This window comes from Aptenodytes forsteri, unplaced genomic scaffold, assembly GCF_000699145.1.
Source record: "Aptenodytes forsteri isolate BGI_AS27 unplaced genomic scaffold, ASM69914v1 Scaffold142, whole genome shotgun sequence".
Classification (NCBI taxonomy): domain Eukaryota; kingdom Metazoa; phylum Chordata; class Aves; order Sphenisciformes; family Spheniscidae; genus Aptenodytes; species Aptenodytes forsteri.
In genome coordinates, this window is record NW_008794598.1 from 2,974,177 (window position 1) to 2,996,121 (window position 21,945).

Consider the following 21,945-nt stretch of genomic DNA (forward strand, 5'->3'; position numbering starts at 1 on the left):
GAGAATCTAGCAATCGATCACCTTTAATTAAACACTGCTTTATATACACACGTACATATGTACATCCACATACAGCAGTTAAAGCAAAAAGTAAGTGTCCAATCACTCACTGAAGAAATAGATGTATGTAGCTTTACATTCTTCTAAAGCCAGTCCTTTCTTCGTAGCTTGTACTAGGTCATGCGTGGGTTATAAGAGTACCTTACAGAAGGCACCTGTTATAATAAGTATTGCACAGATTAAGCAGCTGGAGGCTGGCTCCCAAATACCTCTGTTTAAGCTTCAACTGGAAGCTAGAAATAAAACCACCCTAAAAGACACTGCAACTGTAGCAGCTAAACTAGTGACTTAAAGCAAAACAAACCATCACAACTCATTCTTGACTAAAAAAAAAAAGCTAATAATCAAGAGGCCCTAGCATGCTGAATAAGACACTGTCTTAGTGAACATGTCTGATACTGTGTGATACACAAGAATCAACTGTGCAAATACAGATAGGTCCCGCTACCACTGTGCACTTGGTGGGGTCTACCAATTGTGTAATTTTTCCCCTTTGGAAGTATACGTGGAGGTGACGTACACGTGAGTCAGCGTTGCACAAAAATGAATTCAAATCCAGTATCGTGCTGTAAATTGTAGGGGCTTCTATACTTTACAGGCCAAAAGAAAAATCTGTTAAGTTCAATGACTAAGCCAGGAGACAGTCAGTCTTACATATGGAACAGAGAGAACTTCTTCCTTCCCACCCTCCACCCTGAATTGGGAAGAAAGTTCATTTGCAGGAGTAACTGTTCTCCCATCATCCCTGCCACACACCGTAGCCTTCCGGATACAGGGGCAGTCTGACGCTTAAGAGTCGTCTTTTTGGTACATGTGGCGTGGGCAACTTGTGCTTGGCTTGACGCAGTGTTTTAGGATGTTTTCTTGATTCTGACTTACCCAATCTAATGTGCTTTTGATTGCAGAAAACTTGCATGATTCAGTCATTAAATGAGAAATCATCCTTAATAGTAATGCTTAATTGTGTGTTGTTTTATTGCTTGTCTAGGGCTTGGCCACTTCTTTAGCGCTGATACTGTCCAGTGTCATCCATTACTGCTGGTTTGTCAGGTGAGGCATCATCCATATCTGCAAAATCGACATTAGATACTTCACCTAAACAGACCAGTTCTGTTGAGCTTTAAGGGAACGTGCACGAGCTCTCCCAAACGTGGATGTTGCTATCCTATCACCCACCGCACTAGCTTGTTTACTTCGCTGGTCATGGAGGAAGCGCCTCCATTTCCAGTCACCTGGACAAGTTTTTTGGCCTGTCATGCCGTGCTCCTTTTACAAAAGGTGCTTATAAAAGCAAATAGCGTATACAGACCGGGGCAACACGTAAGAGAAATCCTTTATCAGTGAGGCTTTTCTCAAGAGCCTGACAGCTGCCTTTGGATGGCAGACCCACTTGTTCCCTGGATTTTAGCCAGGGAACAGCGTAGGGAAGCTTGTGTAGTCTGTGCTAGCCGGACTTACTCCTGCTAGCTCTGCAGCAGCACGGTAGCGCTTTCACAGCTAGCCTCCTATGCGCTTTACAGTGCCTCTGCGATCCACAGACCATTCCTACTTTTTCCCTTGCTTCTCCAACAGAAAAGAAAGCAAACCCTGAGCTGTGGCTGCCAAGGCTTTGTGGGCAAGTCAAAGCAGGAAGAGGGGACAGGAAGCAGCAGTAAAATAAACATTTCCTTGCATTTTGCTGAAGTGCTGCACCCTGGTTATGTATTGATGCGTATGCCACTCTTCCTCTCATTATAAAGCAGGGCTGAGCGCTGGTGCTTTCTTACCTGATGAGGGCTTGGGGTACATCCTGTGGAAAAACAAGAGGAAAGCGTAGAAGGTAAAGGCCAAGCCTCCAAAGATCATCCCACAGACCAGGAAACTGTAGCTGCCCTGATCATGTATAATCTGCAATTGGAGGGGAAAAAAAAAAGGGAACAGACATGTCATCATAGCACTCAAATACCTAATTAACATTCAGTAAGAGCTTTACTGTTTGATAGCTCAAGGGTAACGCACTGCTTTTTCCCAGCAGCTGTCCAAAACCAGGACTAAGATTTCTACTTAAAAGTTCCAGTCAGTTTTTGGCATGCCTTGTCTCCACTTACCGATCCCACCAGTAACTGTAGTACCATCTCTCCAATTCCAGCTCCAGTCACTAACACGGTTGTGGCACAGCCTGCAAAGAAATAGTGCAAGCGGTGTTGGCAGGAACAGGTGAAGCAGCCAGCAGGATCAGCCTGTAGCCTCTTTAAACTGCTCTTTCATGGATCTCTCAGTACAAGATTTAAAAATACTTAATGTATGTTCCCATCTAGGGTTGAGAATGCCTCTTCTAATCTGTGGTAGTACAGAAAGGTAAAAGTTTAAGCCAAAAAAAACCCCATCTCCTGTTCTGTCACTTGTCTCTGTTGGCAGAGGTGATGTTGCTTCTTGCTGGAAGGATTTTCATTCTTCTGTATCACTGCCCCAGAGACGGAGGTTGGCCAGCTCTTACAGGAGGTCTCTGCCAAACTCTAGGAGTTTCAGTTCACTGATAATCTGGATGAAGTTTTCAAAACTAGCTCCCTGTAAGCCTCTAAAGCAGACGTTCTTTTGTCAGTCCCCGAGAGCCCTAAAGCTACAGGAAACTAAGAACCAGTCTGAATCCCTGCCTGGAGAAGTTATTAGTACAATGAAGCCGGGATTTGTGCAGTCTGGTTTTCTGACTACAAGCTTGAATAAACACTGCATTCAAAAGCAGATCTTTCTTCCAGGCCTCCTAGGCATCCCTGAAGAGGGAAGGCGTTGCTAGGTGTGATGGCATCTGAGCTCTAGCCTTGAACACCCACCTGCTTTCAAAGTCTGCCAGGCGTGCCCGAATCCCCGCTCACCTTTGTACTGCAGGATGTCCTCAGTGTAGGCAAGCATGCTGGGGAAAGTGCTGCTGAGAAACAGACCCAGAGATGCCGTCCCCACGAACAAGAAGACAACGCTGTAGGAGAAAATCAGGAGCAGGAGGAAGGTTATCAGGACTCCAACCTGTGAACAACACACACGGAGTCAGGAGGAAGGTAAATGCTGAGTTGCAATAGGCTCTAGATTTTTTTTTCTTTTTGTAGAAAATAGTTTGGAAAAGAAAATAAACTATACTGAAAAATGATCACAGTCTCTGAAAAAGTGAAGTAAGTAGCCAAATAAAATCCATCTACCTTTACAGTAAAGGACTTGGTACTTTTTATAACAGGACTTCAAGTGACTATATACAATTCATCTGTCTCGGCTTCATTAGGTGGAGACTTAAGATCGTATCTGAAAAAATACTTTTTCTCTGCAGCTTTAAATACAATAGTACTGCTACTTCCATAATATTTACATGTCTCAATCACTAATAAGTCTTATGCAGCACGTTAAAGAATTAACTCAGTCAATAACCGCTCAGAAACCAGTCACAGCAGTAAAGCCGAAGAGCCAACTAGATTTAAACAAGCTTGCCCTCACCTCTGGCTTGCTGTAGTGTACAAGCAATAGCAAAAACATCCAAGATGCACTAAGTTAGCCATGGCACAGAGGGTCAGCAGAGGGAGCTCTGCAATACCAACGCAAGTTACTTTTTCTTAATTGTTTAGGCCCTGATTATGGGCGTGTGCATGTGCACGAGAGCAATTTGGATTCTAAAGGGATTGAATTCAAACTGCAGTTTGCTATAATGCTGAAGTGACTGCCAAGAGCTGGGGTATCTTACTACATACAGCACTACCAACGAGCAAGCATCGCACAAAGGGTTCGATGTTAGTCAAATGAATTTGTCTTTGTGGATGATACTACTACCACTGCCTTTAAGGGGAAGCGAGAAGGCTTCCATTCAAGGCTGGAGGCTATTCCCTCTTCTCTCCAAATATCATCAGCAGCTAAAGTCGTCCTGTCCTCAGGTTTGTTAATAGAGCAATCGTGCAGTTCAGACAAGTGATTAAGCCAGTAGTATGCATCAAGGAGATGCACGGGACTGTTCGTATCAGATGATACCCGAGACAGATCCGCTGATGCTGAGCTTTCCCTGCTCCCATGTAAGTAGTGACTATGTGCCAAAGTAGGAGATTACACTCATTTTTAAAATAATTGCATTTCATTTGGCTGTAGCTATTGGTATCCACGTTCAGTTTTTAAAGTGACAGCAGCAAGGTGCTGAGCAGGCTGCCTCACCTGCCTCCTGTCTGCAAAAGACATTGGCCTAAATCTTCAAGATGTCCCAATGTGAACTGTCACTCCTGTTTTCCCACCACCCTGTTATATATTCTTGGCCTCGCAACATTAAGTGTGAAACTTGCTACCAAAATAACTTCTGGTTTAAATAAATTGTAAAGTGCCTTCTCACTTGTTTCTTTTCTTCTTTTTTTTGTAAGAAGTGTAAATGGGAACAACTCCCTCCCTGTTGTCTGTCACATCCTTACATGCATCTTTCTTACATAGCCTTAAAGGACTCCTTCCCCTTTCTTCAAGAGAATGTGTTTTATTAATCAAAGCAACCTCACAGCACATTGGTTTCTTTGACAGCTGCTACAGTCTAAGCAGAGAATTTACTGAACTATCTGCCTTCCCTTTCCCATGGCTGACACGGGCATTAATGTCCCTGTAGATGCCAGAGAAGACAGCGTGCAAAGTAAATAAAGTTGGCAGACACTTTACTAGGGGCTTTCACACATCTAATGTTAGATTAACCGAGAAGCAAGCTCCGAAAAGCGGTGCATCGAGTTGTGAGTCTTAGCTTCCTCGTGCACCGGAGTCAGCTGCAAACACGCAGAGACAGCGATGCAGAGAAAGGCCTGGTGCAGATCTCCCAGTCCTGCACATCCAACCCCAAACTAGACAACATCTTGGAGGCAAGCGGAAGAAAAACACAATAGAAACAGCCTTACCACATTGATGAAGACCATAGTTGCCGGCTTCATTCGGTAGGACACAGGGATGGAGATGAGCCTGCCCAGGGTGATGAATCCCCAGAAGAGGCTGGGCAGGTAGCCGGCCACTTTATGTACTACGGAGAGAGGCTCTTCCACCGCATAGCTGTAAATGAAGCCCGAGTACTCTCCCTGCGGGGAAAACAAAACAGCGTGTCACATCGATGTGACGACTTACAGGCTTTGCAACTTTAACTTCAACCTGTCCCTCAAACAGTCACAATATCGTGACAGTGCTGGAGAGCCCACTTACGGATTTGTTACCAAATCTCAGTGAACTTTGTTCCCAAGGGTTTGCAGCTGGAGACAGGCTTCCACCAGAATTAGAACACAGGACTTACTTAAGTGTCTTGCCCTTTTAGGAGAGCTTAACAGCATTACTAGGTAAAATGCATGCTAGGCTCCTATCTGTAGAGATGCTCTCCTCCCTAGGGACTGGCTTGTCCTTTTGGAATTGCATACTCTTATACCATATCACATTAAGAACCCAGAGTTGATCATCCTTGAAGATGGAGGCCCTGGAAAGTTCCTGTATCCGACAGCTGCTTTGTGTAACCCCGCTCATCTTTCAGGACCCTATTTAATGCCCTAGTAAGACCCAGCAGTATTTTACCATGAGGGGACTGAGACAAAACTGTTGAAAGAAAAAGAACAGCAACTTGCGAGCCTTCCTCGCCCGGACAGAAGCGCTACACACGGCGAACCCCGTGTGACTGCGCCGGCCAGGGACATGCCACTAGGCCACTACAGAGAGACTGCACCATCCCCGCATGCTCTCATCTTGGATTTTGAGGGCTCAGGGGACCCATCAAACAAAGAGCCACCATTTCTTACGAAATAAAATGAAGCTGTTCTTGCCTCTTGGCTGAAGTGAGAAGAGACCTCCACTGCGTACAAGTAGACAACATCACAGCTCTAGCTCTAAACTGGCCAGGTTAGTAGCCGTAGCAATCTAGCTGCAACAACACAGAGCCTAGGAGAAGCCACAAAACCCTCCCAAGAAGCAGGGCACGTATCAGCCCGACTATAATTAGCTTTGAATGAACTACCTGGGGAACCAGACCGCTGCACCGGCAGACCCTCAGGTCCAGCCCACTGCAGGCAGAGGACATGGGCTGGGTTTGGGCTGTTACAAGTGATTTGGAAGGAAGAAAGCCGTATAGCTTTGCTCAGACAAGATCCCTCTATCAGCTGAACTCACCACAATCCCATCAGTCATGAAGAGAACAAGAGCCCCAGTGATGTGGACTGCGAAGTAGGTGTAAGAAGCCCCTCTGAAGTTTTTGCTTTGGCAGCAGCTAAATAAGTCATCATGACCTGGTGAAAAACAATGCAAAGCAAACTTAGCTGGAACGTCCCCCTGGGGCTGGGTGGTTGCCAGCCCGCAATGGGGATTTGTTTTGCGCTCAGCTGCACGTCAGATTCGTAGAGGACCGTGAACAACGTGGAGCACTGCTAACCTCTGCTGGCACAACCTCTTTCTTTACCTACCTCTAAACTTTCAGAAGGAAGACGGGTATGCTTATGGGCTGCTGTCCACAGACGGGGATCCTAGCTCTCCAGGATACTTGCTACTTCTCTAACTGTAGCTGCTTGTGCTCCTCTTCCCATTTAGGAGCTCCGCACTGCTGGCCCCCCTCTTACGGTCAAGCCCATTCGACCACAGCACTCGTGCTCAGAGCCCCTCGTCCTCGGTACCACCACACAGGAGAGTCCTGCCCAGGATAGCTCACATTCCTCAGATAAATGATATTTAACCAAAGAAGCCAACTTTGGGAAAGAGCGATAAACACGCAGCTAGTCTCGCCTCCTCTGAATAGAACACTGGGAGCCACGGCCTGCCAAAGCTGGGGGTCAGGACCCCAGGAATTCCCGACTCTCCCGTCCTCGTGCTTGTATCACACCACTCTGGGACGTGCAAAGGGCTGGTGTTAAGGTAACAGCACCTGGAGTCCTGTGCAGGTGAGACAGTTGCTCCTGCATGGCAAAGATGAAATTCTCACTACTTCTATAGGGAAGGAGGGATTTCGCCAGCACAGACGTGTCTGTCAAAGATCACAGCAGTCAGCATACAGCCTTCCTGCTTCTCTAGGGATTAATCTCAACTGCATTTAAGAGGAAGACGGAGATCTGAAGACCATGAAGCTCCAATGGGTTGTATGAAAATGGGCAGCTGGGCTGAGGAAAGAAACCGTCAGTGCCTCAGCTAAGGGAAATGCTATCAGATGAGCACAACCTTATCAGACACCAGAGAACCCACTCTGTTAGGGACACCTATGATCCTTCCCTGCAGCACCTCACCACATCTCTAACTGCCTCCACCTTCAAGTATTCCCTAAAATTTCCTTTTATTGTTCAGGTAAAGCCACCTCTTCTGTAATAACACTAAATGCTCCTGTGATAACCCTGAAATACGATTACTTCTGAGATTCACTATTTAGCTGAAGAATTTACTTTGATATGTTTCTCTTGGGTAGCAAAAAACAATGTTACTATTGTCCCCAAAACAGGGTGTAGTCACAAGTTCAAGAGCAAACTATTGCTGGAGCTTAACTTTTCCCCTCAAACAAGGGCGCTGTCCTTATTTCTTTCAGATTTATTAAAAAAAAAAAATAATTTTAAAAAAAAAAAATCAGCCTTCTGAGATTCACTATTTAGCTGAAGAATTTACTTTGATATGTTTCTCTTGGGTAGCAAAAAACAATGTTACTATTGTCCCCAAAACAGGGTGTAGTCACAAGTTCAAGAGCAAACTATTGCTGGAGTTTAACTTTTCCCCTCAAACAAGGGCGCTGTCCTTATTTCTTTCAGATTTATTAAAAAAAATATATATAAAAAAAAAAATCAGCGTTCTGCAGCATGATGACCGCTTTTAAACTGAACAGTCAGCGGAGCCAGCTCAAAACCTGACTGAAAACCAGAAGGAAGCAAAGGGGCACAACTTTCACGTGTGCTTAAACGACCTGGGAGCCCAGGTTTAGTTTTAGGACAGCTTGGAGAAAAGCAGCCCGGAGTCCCAACGGCAGGATACTCATCTCCGTTCAGGGGTTACGATCCCATCTAATTCAAGGGCAATTGGGCACCAAATTGTCTGTTTGGATTGTTTGGGTACTTCTGGATTACATTCATGTGTATGTTTTGGAAAGTCTCCTCCTTAGACAATAGCGATGGATCTCACTTGTTAAACTCAACAGAGACGCTCAGAAATACGGCTTTTTCTCCCCCTGCTCACCCCCCGTTCCTCCAAACCCGTAAGAGAGGTGCCTCCAGCTCACCTCCTGCTGCGTGGGGTCTCTGCACAGCGGTGGAGAGATCGTCCTTCTCCGTGGGCCGCGTTTCCATCGCCAGCTCGTCGGCCGACAGCAGCGGGCGGCTGCTGCTGTTGAAGCACGGCACCATCCGCTCCTTGTAGAGCAAGAAAAACACCGCGATGGGGACCGGCAGCTGGGGAGGAACAGAGAGGGGCAGGTAAGCATGACAAGCCTCGCACAAAATACAGTCCAGTTCCCCAGTCGCAACAGCCTTTTAGGAAGCTGCACTCAGCATCTGCAATGGATGTGCCTGAATTGACCTCCAAGAGCAAGGACAGAGGCTGGCAATGGGGTAAGGAGCCACTGCAGGAGGGACGGAGGCTTGTTAGGGGAGCTAGCAGGGAGGGGGGAAAAGAAAAAAAAAAAAACCCAATTTGAGAGCAAAGACTCCCTACCTGGAGCGCGGCTGGGGCATCCCCTGCCAGTCCCTGTGGGATGTCAGGTGGGCTGGGGACCACTCACCTGGGATGGGGGACAGGGACACTGGAACAGAAGGCACCTAAATACAAACCTCATGAAGAACCGTACCAGCCCTTCAAAACCAAAATGTTCTGGTTTCCAAGCATTTGGCCACTTCTGCCCAAAGAATAAAATAATAAAGTAGCTTTTGCCTGTGGAGAGCAGAACAGTTTTAATGGGAGACCCTCCTGTGGCTGAAATTCTTTGTGAGGGAAGAGCAAGCTGCTCCAAGACCTGCTTTGCCCATCTCCAGCCATTAGCAGAGGTTGCTCAGCATCTCGTAAGAGATGAGCTCGTGGTTCCCAGGCCAACGACGACAGCACCGCTACAGCCGAGCCGCTTCAAACAGCCCCTCAGTACAGCCTCTGCTGAGGGACCTGGGACTGAAGAGCAGCGAGCCTCCAGCCGTTGCCCTCTCGGCTGTCGCCGCCCTAGAGACCCCCTGCACCTCCAGGGATGCAGCTGCACTGGCTGCTGCGCAGGCTCCCAGCACACGACAGTCCCACCACCACCGTTCCCTGCAGTCAGGGCTTTCTGCCTGGTGCTAATGCACACAGGGACCGTGGGCTCGTACCTGCCCACCGGATCCATCACGCGGCAGCCGCAGCATCAGGCCCCCTGGCACCGTGCTCCCTCACTGCCACGTGCCTGGGGACGAGTCTACTCCCTGCGCACACCCACGACTCGGTGGTGCCTCCAAGCCCAGAGGGACTTGCTCTTTTTTTTGGAGAGAAAACAGAGGGAAGCAAATGAAGCTGGGTCTGCCCCTCGCCAGCCCTCCCTTCTCCTCCCGCCACAACCAAGTGGTGTTTGTTCTGCAACAAACTGGGGGAGAAAGCCAGGAAATCCTAAGTGACAGCTCGCTCTCCAGCCGCCGAACGCTTGTTTTCTACATGTCTGTGAGCAAGTGTGAGCTCTAGCTCCAAATTTCCTGCCTTTTGTTGGCTCGTGGCACAATTTAAATGTATGGAGAATTCCCCCCCCGCCGCCTCTCTTGCCTGAATTAATTTATGAGGACTTCATTGTTCTGGGAACAATGGGAATAGGAACAGTTAGTTCAGTCCCATGGAAGAAAAACGCATTTGCTTGATAGTTCTAATCCTTCCGGAGGTCAGGACCAGATTTTATTCTTCTAAATTGCAGATTTTGCAAAAAAAAAAAAACAAAACCCACGCAGAGGGACTGGCCGTACAGATAACGTCTCTGGGCACTTCCAGCCTTAAGGAGCACTCAGTGCCTACGCAGAAAGAGGGCCCCAGCTCTGGACTCTCCTGATTCCCAGTTAAACGGTAGGCATGTCCCTGCTCCTCAGATCCTCATCTCCAAAGCAAGCAGGTCCCTTTCGCTTTATCCAGACTGCACCATCCTGAGGCTGGCAGTGCTTTGAGTGTATGTACGAGTGCTCTGACCCCATCAGCCATGAGCTGCTCGCCAGCGCTGGCCGTTTCTGGTAGGAAATGCCCAGAAGCCATAGACTCACCCGCAGTCAAGCACACCCTCGCCCGTGGAGTGCCACCGCACCAAGGCAAGCTCAGGAAAGTGGGGAAAAGCAAAGGATCAAGCTCAAGAGAAAGCAGGTTCCCAGGGCTCCATCCTGAGCCAGCCCTGTCTCCTGCACACCGGCTGGCAAATCGCCTTGGGGACGGTCACCTGCGGCCACCTGGCCCACAGGAGGGGCCGGCCATAAATCCGGGGTGCGTTCAAGGGACGGAGCATCCACAAAAGCAGTTCAGTTATTACACGGGCAGATGGAGAGGAGCAAACGGAGCCGAACACCAGAGCCTTGCCAGGGCATGTTTCACCAAGCAAAGGGACAAATGCATCCTGGAGGAGCAGCCTACCCCGACCACAGGACAAGGATAGCTCGAGGACTGTCCACCGTGCTCGAGCACGGCCACCACCACGAGCTGCTGGGCGGGCGCTGAGCCCCTCTCCCCGTCCGCAGTTCCCACGTGCCCCAACTGGAGAGGTCGGATGATGATGATGATCCTCGCTGGCCCCTGGAGCCAGGACACGTGCCAAGACACACAGGGGCAGGGCCACCCTGCTTATGACAGGATCTTGCTGCTCAGCTCTTACAGCAGCTCCAGGTTTCTTGGGGCCGACACATCGGCTGCCTGGGCCACTGGCACGAGGCAGAGAGCTATCAGAGCCTTCCCACCCTGCAGGGAGCCCAAACAGCGAGAACCAGAGATGAGCCGCAGCCCCTAAAATAAGGACGCTGGTCCTCAAAGCACCGCCCTGCCCCGCAGAGTCGACGGTGCCCTGCACCGTCCCCAACCACACCAAGCCGGACACCTCCAGTCCCCATCTCCGACCAGCCCTCCCTCTTGAGCAGGCAGAGATTGTGGTGCGATGGCCATTTGCTCATGGGCTTTTCTTCCCAGGGCAACTCTGCTTCGCCTTTTTCGGCGGAAGGCTTTCCTTTTTTTGGGGGGGGGAGAGGGGTGTCTGAGCACCCCGCTGGGAGCCTGCACGGGCTGAAGGGCAAAGCGGGCAGCAAGAGCCCCGCTGCCTGGACCCGGCGCTCCGGCTCTGCTCGCCGAATCGCTGGGGATGTTCCCCTCCCCCTGGCAGCTTTTAACTATTATTATAAACTCAACAAGTTGCTGCATCACGCAGTTAAGCGTGGGTATAATCCAGGCTCCTTCCCTCCAGTTTCTATTTCGGTCTCTCCCCCCAGGAGCACGGGACTGTTCCCTGCTATTGCATCCAGGCTACTTTTAAGCAACCTAAGCACAATGGAGTGTCCCGCGCTTCCCCTGGGAAACCACCTTCCGGATAAACACATCCCTCTCGGAGGAACATTTTCCTGATTTCCAGCCCCTTGGAACGGGCTGGATGATGAAATTTCCGTTCTGTGGGAAACTGAATTTTAAAATATGTTTTTGTTCCAAATCTGGACGAAAAGCCAAAATTTTCTCTTAGAATGAAAAATTTTGGCTGGGAGTCATCCAAGCACTTCATTTTGATAATGTTGAACCACTTAATTCTACTAAAGCAAAAACATTTTGCTTCAATAACATCGAAACAACTATTCTGTCAGCTTTACACATTGCATTTATGCCAAAGTCAAATTGAGACATTTCCACTTTAAACAAAGCAAGAAATTGAAATGAATCATTTCAGCTTGTGTCTTGTCAGAATACACACAGCCCTGCGAAAACTGGGATGGGATTGTGTTTTTGACCATTTTATAACGAAGCTGCTGGTCCTGGTTTCCATTTCTATAGCTTACTCATTCCATCCACTTCCCTGGGGCTTTAAATACCAATTACCATCATCTTTCTCTGACGTTGACACCTTAAAGAAGGGTCAGCAGTTTTGGAGCTGAGCTGCTCTCAGTATCTCCAGCCAGTGGGTTGGGTAATTTAGTTTAAACAAGGAATCAAGTCAGCTCCCTCAGCGAGGGTTTGGGAAAGACAATAACAGCTCGGCTTTGGCAAGGGGACACCACGCTCAAGAGCTGTGTGTGCGGCGTACGTCCGACTCCCCGCTCCTCTTACGTTTGTTACCTAACCCTCATCCCCAAAACACCATCAGTCTCCCAGCACCCCAGAACTCCCTGCCATAATGGGGATCCCAAAACGTCCATGGGACACTGCTAGGAACAGAGAGGGGTCTGGCAACCACCCTCCCATCAGTGCTCCAGGTATCAGACACATCGTCGTATTCAAAGCAGATATTAAACGCTGCCTTCAGAACTAAATTAGTTTGCTGGGGATTGACTGGCAAAATAGATAACGCTCCGGTGTAATTAAAAGCACATTTCCCATGGCATGCGCAGAGTCAGAGGTAATTAAAGCTGGCTTCTCCTAGGCAGAGAGCATTCTTTTTGGTGCTTTTGCAAAGAAACTCATTACAGCACCTGCCCAGCTATTTTGGTTGCCTGTTCTTCTCCTCGCATCAGCGAGCTGTGCGGGCCTCGGTCTAATGAAAGTCCCTGGATTAGGTTCACTGGGGTATGTTTTAGTTATTCAGCAAATGGGAAGACCAAGAGCACAAAGAAACATGGTCCCTTTGCCTAGCGCAGGTGGAGTGGTGGAAGATGAAGGGCTGCTCGTTGGCCCGGGACAGGGAGAAGGACCACCATCGCACCCTTATATTTTGGCAGAAGGGCAACGGCTAAACTTGCACAGGGCAGGTACCGGGGCTGCAGGGCAGACAGGCAGGGAGAGGTCCTTCTGGCAGGATCACCCCTCATTTCTACTACAGGAGGTCTCCAGGTGAGTGAAACGGGCACCAGCTTGGCGGTCCCTGCCCTGGCACGCTCATCATAAACAGACACCAGAGCACCTTATGGCAAGGGCTACACAGGCCTGGTCTGGTCACAGAGGGGACCCCAAGACCCCTGCCAGCAGGAATTCCCAGGCACGCAGCATAACCGGGCACCCTGCAGGCACTCAAAAGCAGAGCTGCCCTCGGCATCAATCCCAGCACCAACAGCACCACTCGACAGGGCCGATGCTCGCTGCAACAACGCGCTCCACTCTTATCACTCCAAATCTACACAGACAGTTACACACACGCTCGCAGGGCTCCCGCCACCAGGGAAATGACAGTGGCAGCTTAGCTAGCTCTGCTGCAGAGGGACAGGCACGACGATGGCCACAGCCCTGCGAGGCTGTGCAAGGGACCAGCTGTATTTAGCCAAGCTGGTATTCGGGTATTAACTGGGGGGTAAGGAATAGGGCTACATTTCAAAGAGAGCCCACAGCCTGCAGGTGAGAGCACCTTGCTGGAGATCAGCTTTGGGACTGAGCAGGGCAGAGAAAGAGGACAGGCACTAAACGCCATCTCTCTCACAAGGGAAGGGCCACAGGGCTTTTACATCTGCTGCCAATCACCAGGGAAACGTTAACAAATAGGCAGAGACGCCCCAATCAAGCTTTCAGCCCCAGTAACTCAGTTCATCGATGGGCACTTTCCCATGAATAAAGATGCTGCAAATCACCCTCCCGCCAAGCCATCCCCACGTCACCAAGCTCCTCCCCAGACCGACCACGGAGGAAGACCTTGCAGCTCTGAGTGTAGTTAACTGGTATAACTCCTGCCCAGGGTGATGCTGGAGGTACAACCTGCTCCCAGAGAGATCAGACAAATCCCGCAGGACGGTTCATCGACCCTATCACATCTGATGGCGCAGTCCCCACTGGTTCAGCTTCGCAGAGTCCTGCCCTCCTGCCCCAGGCACCTGCTCCTGGCTGGGAAACCGGGCACTTGGCAAAAAACGAACCTTTGCTGTGGACCAGCACAACCATCCTCACGCCTCATTCCGTCACTGGGACCACCTAACAGGCGCCAACACCCCCCAAACACCCCAGCCACCTGCAAAACCGAGAAGCTAAGATGTCCCCAGCAACAGCTTGGACCGCTCCGGCTGCAGCACTTACATTGATGAGCGCCATGATCCAGAAGGCGTAGGAGACGCGTGTGACCACCATGCCTTTCATCGGCAGGTCGTAATGAGACAGGTTGCCTGGATGGTGCGGGACCAGGGACTTGCGGATGTGAGGGAGGTTGCTGGAGGCATTGGCCGTGGAGTTTGAGAGGATGCAGTTGGTGTCCGAGAGGAAGGGGTCAGCTATCAGTGGGCTTAGCAGCGCTCCAAAGCCCACGAAGAAATGAAGGGCCTGCAAGAGATGAGACACACAAGTAGAGCAGGGGGGTTTACTGCTCTTCTCTGAGGGGAGGCTGGCTGAGCCCCTCACTCCTCTTCCTCAGAGGAGGAAGCACAGCTAGAGGGGAGACATGGGCTCCATGCTCACCTGCAGGAAGATGGCCGAGTCCTTCTGGTAGATCTTCACCAGCTGCATGTTGGAGATGGTGTCGATGCAACCCATGGCCAGTCCCGCCACAGCCATGACCACAGCCAGGACCACCACATTGTGGCACAGAGGGATGATGGCAAAGACCAAGGAGATTGCCAGTGACGAGGCAAAGAGTGCAAACAAGGACTGAGCCAACCTGAGACAGGGAAAGAAGAAAGACAGGACAGAATTACTACCATGAGAGCAGCATCCACAACACAGCCCTGCCTCCCGTTTTCAGCCCCGGGTCAGTCAGTGGCATAGGTATTAGCAGGAGATGCACCCACAGGCTGTAGCTCCAACTGATGCAGCTCCAGCACGTGCTCTTCTGACAAGGCAAGGGAGATGCTACACACCCTGCACCCCCATGCCTCCACGTCACAGCCATAGCCAGCCTAGGGCACTGCCATCTCCTGCGTGGGGGGTGATGCCTCGAAGAGGCAGATCTTCCACCCAGCTTTCGTGGAGAAGAGTAACCATCCCTTCAAACCCATGTTCTGCACATTTCAAGGCAGAACAAGGCCTGAGAACATTCCCTTGTCAACTGGGCAGATCTGGGAATGGAAAGGGATACGGGTACATGCAGGCAAGGCCACATCGTGACTTTTGAGCAGCTCCAGGGCATTTCTCATGCAGGGCTGTATCGCACGAGCAGGCTGAGCAGGCAGGAGAGCTGCTGGACAATACCAGTTCCCAGCAGGGAGAGAGCTGCTGGCATCCACATCATGGTGTCATCCCAGACCTGCCTGCACATGCTGTCCTGCCTCACAGGGAGCACTGGGGAGCTGCTGCAGTTCCCCTTCCATGCTCTGTTCTGGCAGCATAGTCCCTTCCCCCAGCACGACGGGGCGGGATGCAGCACTGCTGCCGTTCCCGGTGCAGGCAGCCACTTCCCAACCCACGCGGTCCATCGGAGAAGCCCAAGGGGATGTGTGTGGTAGAGGTAAAGCTGGTGCGTTACATCTCGAGTCTGGCAGCAGCGCAGGCAGGCCTTCCTGGCTGAGCGGGGAGGCTGCTCTCGGTGTGAGCCGGGCGCTAGCCAGCTCGCTGGAGAACGGCGCCCAGGCTGGCACCGCGCTGCTCCGGCGCTGCCAAGTCGAAAGGCAGGAAGGAAGGAAGGAAACAGGGACCAGACAGCGAAGCACTGAAACTAGCAGAAAGATGGGACTATAAAGTCGCAGCAGAGAGTAAGTAGCACAGGCGCGTCCCCTCCCCACCCTGGGCTCCCAAACCCTGGTAGAAGCCCATTGCAACGGCCAGCAGCTTGCTACAGTGAGTTGCTAATTAGTAATTGGGGTCTGCTGCCGGGGGATGTGGGGCACAGCCATCTGCCCACAGCAAAGGACTGGCGATGCACAGGTATGTCCCTAGTATGGACATGCAACCAGCAAGCAAAATGCCTACGGCTGGCTCCTGCAGGCTGTCTGCGCCCCGCATCTGCTTCACGCTCTGTCCGAAGAGGGAGGGGAAGGCTACGAGGAGGCACAGGCTGGAGCTGCAGCAGAGAGCCTCTGCGGCTGCCAGGCACCGTGCTACCAGCCCTCCTGCCCTGACTGCTCATCCAGAACGGCCCGGCCTTGGGCATGTCACTGTGTTTCTGCGTGGCCCTCATTCATCTGCAAACCCAGAGTGATTTGGCCTTCCACATCCTGCTTGTTGCTTACACTGCACTCCAACAACACCGGGGAGAAAAACGGGCCAAGGACACGTCACCTTTATTCTCCTGGCCAGTGGCACAAACCTGGCTGTACCAGCGCCTCGGTGTGCTCCCATCTCCCAGCCCAGCCTCGCTCACCCATCAGCCGGACCACGTTGGAGGAGCCAATGCCTTGTAAAGCCGTAACTACTGATCTTCCTCTGACAGCAACACGGGGAGCCAGCGTGGGATTTGGGGGGGGGGGGGGGGGGGGGGGGGGGGGGGGGGGGGGGGGGGGGGGGGGGGGGGGGGGGGGGGGGGGGGGGGGGGGGGGGGGGGGGGGGGGGGGGGGGGGGGGGGGGGGGGGGAGGGAGCAAAGCGAGATGTGCACAGTCACGGCAGGAAAAAAACAACTAGCAAATGAGAGAGAAGCAGCTTCAAGCCTGGAGAGACGAGGCAGCACTCTCCAGGGTACAGCAGGAGCCCAGCAGGAGGGAGAAAGGCAGAGGCACCAGGAGCTGGCGAATCCGAGGCCGGGAGCGATGGGGAAACACACACCAAGACATCCCAGAAACGCCTCTTCTCTTCTGCAGCCCTAGCAAAACAACCACAGCACCGCTTGTGCTTGGCTAGGGAGCACGTTCATTACTAGAGTTAAACATTAATTGCAGATAATGTTATGTTCTTAAAAAGCATTAAAAAGATCACCTCACTTTTCCCCAGTGAGCAAAAATTCCTGCCTCCAGCCATAAGATGTTAATAACACAATTGCACCCCCCCTGCAAACACCAGCAGCCCACAGCCCAGGGTGGCACGCAGCCCTGCTGCCCCCTTCCCTGGCTCTGGCATTAGGGGGGACCAAGAAATTGCTGGCCTCCCGTGCCAGATCCCCAAGATGTAGTCGAAGGACACCGCTCAGCACCCAGGGAGGCACCGAACAACCAGCTGGGGGATTTCTTTAGAAACAAACCTCTTTGAAAGCATCCCTAAATGAGGTACCCCGTGACTTTCAGAGGGGGTCTGAGCCCTGTGTCGTGATGATGCAAAACCAATGCACCCCTCCAAAGGGCTTAAAAAGCCACCCTGCTGTAATGCCATGATCCGGTTTCTGACATCGCTGCCCTCCCCATCACTAACCGGTCCCCATGTCCCCGGCTGAGTTGATGCACAGCACAGCTCTGCACCAGCTGCTGCTGTCCCCAGGGCAGGCTCCGCTTCAGTGTATGAAACAAGTCTTGTAATGCCACGGACTCTGTTTCAGGAGCACCCAGTGCACGTCCCGGCTCCGTCATAAGGCTTGAGGGAAGGTCTGCAGCTCCCCCCCAAAACGTTTAGGTTGATCTCCTCTATAGGATTAGGGCAGCTAATGCTATCCTGTAGTCACAGCCAGCAAAGCTTCCCCTCTCCTTCCCACAGAGCGTATATAAACCCCCACCTCGGTGTTCCTGTTGCAGCAGGCACTCTTCAACTTCAAGGATGCTTTTCCCCACCCCAGGGAGCATTTTCTAAGTCCCTCACATCAAGAAGAAAGATGACAATCAGGCTAATTCCAACTTGCAAAACTGATAATTAAAAACCCAAAGCCCTAAGGAGATGAGGTGAGGACACGGAGGAAGAAGAGGGCATGGATTATCCCACATCTGCCTTCAGGTACCCTTGTCTCCAGCGGGAAGCACCAGCCAGGCTTGGGGAGCATTGCCTCCTCCCCCAAGGAGCTCGTGCTCGAATCACTGTGCTCTCTGCTCTCTCAGCAACAAAAGGCTTTACCTTCCTTTGGGGTGAGAAGAGTCCTCTGCACCAGCCACAGGCTTGAACAGAAACCTTCAGAAGATGGGAGTCTGAAGGGCAGGGAGGGAACAGGGTCATCCACTCTCAGCTGACGTGCTGTGACGTGCACAGGTGACCGGGGGTAAGGATGAAAGAAGGGTCCCATCTCATCAGCCCTCCAGGTCCTGCTGTGGATCACTCCTTCGAGCAGAGCCTGCTCAGGGCTCCAACACAGCCACAGACCTACCAGCCCCCTCCTCTCCTCTGCTAACACCAGCGGGACTAGCTCAGGGCTGACCCGAACGCTGGGAGCAAAAGCGAAAAATATAGAAGGACACCAAAATGCAGTTTGTGAATGAAGGGGAAAAAAAAAAAAGCAAACTGGGGCACGGGCTCTCAGTTACGCTGGTGCTTCTGTCACAAATGCGTGTAGCACAGCAGCACAGAGGGAGTGTGAGTTTAACTTCACAAGCAAGCTTAAAATCCAACAAAATGGGAAAGGAAAAGGGGAAGGCAAGGGAAGCAAGAGGGAGAGCGGCGGGGGATGCAGGTGCACAGAGCTCACCCCTGGAGTTTGCAGTGCCAGGCGCTCAGGGATGGATTTACCAAAGAGCTCACCTCCCAACTTGGGTTTCTGAGTCTAGGCAGGGTTTCAAGTCCTCTCAGCACTCCCACCCCAACGCTGCGGGCTGGATTTGCAGTCTCACGACGTGTCAGGCACCTCTGAGAATCTAGCCCAGGTAATACCAGAAAACAAGAGTCTTCGGTGTGCTTCACGCAAAGGTGCACAGGGCTCCCTACGAAGGGCATCAGCTGCTGCCAGGGCTGTCTTTGCTCGAGGAACCTCTACCAACACCGCGGCAGCACTGGGGTTTGAGCCAGGGCACGCACTCCACCTAAACCCCAACCCCACTCATGCAAACACCCTGTAAAAAACTGTATTCTCCTGAAGCAGAGCTTGTAATTACAACCCAGCAAACCTCAGGCATGAGTTACCAGAGAGCAGCAGCCTGTTGTGAACCTGAGCGAGAGCTTAAACAACGCGCCTTGCAACTGCGTGGGGAGCTGCTCTTCCTACAGCTCTGGCTTTGCGCCTCCCGACAAGCCAGGGAAGGGACCACGCAGCAAACCCGGGTCTCCAAGTGCAGCGCACCGCAGGCAACAATTGCATTTCTACATCACTCGGAGAAACTTGCAATGGCAAACTTTCTTCTTCCTTGAAATCTCGCAGGAGAGGGAATTCTGGAGCTAGTTCTGGCAGTCCAGGCTCGTGCTGAGTTACAGAAGGGACAGATGCCATCATTATGCTCTGTCCTCCCAGTGCTCCAGGACTCCAGCTGGGCCAAGAGAGCAGAGACTATGACCCAGCATTCAGCAACTTCTCTGGTGAGAGGAACCAAACCATTATTTAGGTCCCACCACCCACTTCTGCCGCAGAATCCAGTAACAACACTGCTTTCCCTCATGAGTCCATCATTCAGAGCAGACAGCTCAGACCAATACATATTTCAATCGAAAGCAAGCAACAAAGTCTATGCTCCTCAGGCATTAGAAATTAAATGCAGCTTGCAGCCAGACCTTGGCTCGGCTGGCTTGCAGGCAGGCGACGCTTTGGGATGCTCTACCAGCAGCTACCCATCTCCTAACTGGAAAAGACAACCTGTCCAGTGCTCCTCCCTGCCCGGCACCAGGGCCAGCCTAATTTGATTTATAAACCTGCAGCATGGCCCAGAAGTAGAAATCCTTAGGACAGCTCAATCTGTCCGTCCCTGAAGAGGGGATAGTACAGGAGCTCTCCGAGTCTGAACGGTTAATGTTCTCATCCAAACCCACACGTTTGTACGCTGCACCGCTCCAAGTAACTCACAACGCTCGCAAGCTGCAACTATCCAAAACATGCCCTCCTGCCCGGCAGGGCTGCCGCTCCTCAGTGGGGCTCGCAGACACTTTGCAAAAGCCCGCTGCTCCAAGAGGCTGCGATCACAAATGCATCCTGGTTTGTAACCACAGCGACCAACAAACACGCTCTTTGCCCCAACGTGCTGCTGCAGAGTTAAAAGTTTGGGAGTCTCTGAGCACGAAACCCCAAACGGGTCTGCGTAACCCGCCGGCCAAGGGCAGGAGCTCTGGGTAGGAAGCTGACAGCAGGAAACAATTCCGCATTTTCCTTCGCTGCTCCTTCAAACATATGCGAAGCAGACTGGGGGCTGGCGAAGGCGCTGCCTGCTGACCCAGCAGTCTCGGATCCGTGTCAGACCCACGGCAAGGTTCCCACGTGCCATCCCCATCCCCGTGCACCCCACCTCGCACCTCCTCTCCCGGCACAGCCCGACAGAGAGCAGCTCCTGCTGCTCCATGAAGCCTTTGGGCTCTGTCCAGACAGGGGGACCGGGACAGTTCAATGTACCAGGATGGCAATTTAACAGGTGCTCTAATGCCGTCTTCAGGAGCCAACGCTCTCCACAATTCACAAGACAAGAGTTTAACAAAACGTGTTTAAATGGGCATTTTAAAGCAACGAAGGATTCATGCAAAATTCTCTCATATAAATATTAAACATGTATATTATGTATATGCTAAACATATACATATATATGACATGTATATCAGAGACACACATGGAGTTGACACATTACATCACTGCCTGAAGAATTAGTGACAATGTAAATAATCAGCTGATTCTCAGCAGAGCATAGCTGTCATCAAACCTCAAATCAAAAACCCGTTTGGCGATCTTTAGGGTTGAGCCTTCGTGTATGATTTATTTGAAACACATCCTAGACAGAAGGCTCAGTGCAAATATCTGTTCGGCTGCACCAGGGTTTCTCGCTGGCCCATGAAGTCCACTGCCGTCCCCGGCCACCCCGCACGGCTGAGGCACTGCCTCTGCCCTCGTCCCCCGCAGCAGCAAGACCGCGAGGACCGCTCACATCTCGCCTCGTGTTTGCCCAAACTCCCGAGGAGCACGACAATGCCTCGATTTCCGACACCGAGGTTATTAAAACAGGCTTCCAATAATATTTTTGTGATAAACAATCAGGTTAAGGAAAACACCCTCCAGGAAGTCCTGGCTGTAACTTCACGCTACGGCTATCTCTGTCCTGAGCTCCAGGGGAACTGGCAGCTTCTATCCAGGGTACGAAACCGTGCAGAAGAGGAGAGCAGCAGCCCGCAGAGTGGCTCCCGCCCCGCACCTCCCGGGAAGCCCCCTCCCTCGGGCGAGAGGGCTGCGGACCCTCCGGGACGCGCACGGAGCGCTCCGCTCGGGCAGGGTTTTCCCACGCGGACCGCAGCATCCCAGCTCAGCCACGCAAACCCGGTGGGAGAACGCGGGAGGGGGGCGAAGCGCGGGGCGGGGGTGCGGGGGTGGGGGGCGGCGCGCCCCAAGAGGAGAGAGCAGCCCGCAGAGTGGCTCCCGCCCCGCACCTCCCGGGAAGCCCCCTCCCGCGGGCTGCGGACCCGCCGGGACGCGCACGGAGCGCTCCGCTGCTCCGCTCCCTGCAGCAGCAAGACCGCGAGGACCGCTCACATCTCGCCTCGTGTTTGCCCAAACTCCCGAGGAGCACGACAATGCCTCGATTTCCGACACCGAGGTTATTAAAACAGGCTTCCAATAATATTTTTGTGATAAACAATCAGGTTAAGGAAAACACCCTCCAGGAAGTCCTGGCTGTAACTTCACGCTACGGCTATCTCTGTCCTGAGCTCCAGGGGAACTGGCAGCTTCTATCCAGGGTACGAAACCGTGCAGAAGAGGAGAGCAGCAGCCCGCAGAGTGGCTCCCGCCCCGCACCTCCCGGGAAGCCCCCTCCCTCGGGCGAGAGGGCTGCGGACCCTCCGGGACGCGCACGGAGCGCTCCGCTCGGGCAGGGTTTTCCCACGCGGACCGCAGCATCCCAGCTCAGCCACGCAAACCCGGTGGGAGAACGCGGGAGGGGGGCGAAGCGCGGGGCGGGGGTGCGGGGGTGGGGGGCGGCGCGCCCCCC

General features: G+C 52.1%; 1 protein-coding gene across 1 annotated transcript; it reads right to left on the minus strand.

The window, feature by feature from the left end:
• On the minus strand, positions 1-20,316 carry MFSD4A (major facilitator superfamily domain containing 4A). Its single transcript, XM_009272912.1, has 10 exons — positions 20,270-20,316; positions 14,515-14,713; positions 14,140-14,379; positions 8,252-8,420; positions 6,178-6,293; positions 4,935-5,108; positions 2,913-3,060; positions 2,148-2,218; positions 1,827-1,947; positions 1-1,128 (listed from the first exon to the last, which is right to left on the minus strand). Exons 1-10 carry the CDS (start codon positions 20,314-20,316, stop codon positions 1,064-1,066), a joined length of 1,350 nt encoding a protein of 449 aa, XP_009271187.1. The 3' UTR covers positions 1-1,063.
• Between the last annotated feature and the right edge of the window lie 1,629 nt (positions 20,317-21,945).

Coding starts and splice junctions, on each gene's coding strand:
- MFSD4A (XM_009272912.1), bottom strand. CDS start 20,316: ATGGAGCAGCAGGAGCTGCTCTCTGTCGGGCTGTGCCGGGAGAGGAG. Junction 5,109..6,177: donor TCATGACTGATGGGATTGTG/GTGAGTTCAGCT, acceptor TTTTCCCCGCAG/GGAGAGTACTCGGGCTTCAT. Junction 1,129..1,826: donor GTACCCCAAGCCCTCATCAG/GTAAGAAAGCAC, acceptor TCGATTTTGCAG/ATATGGATGATGCCTCACCT.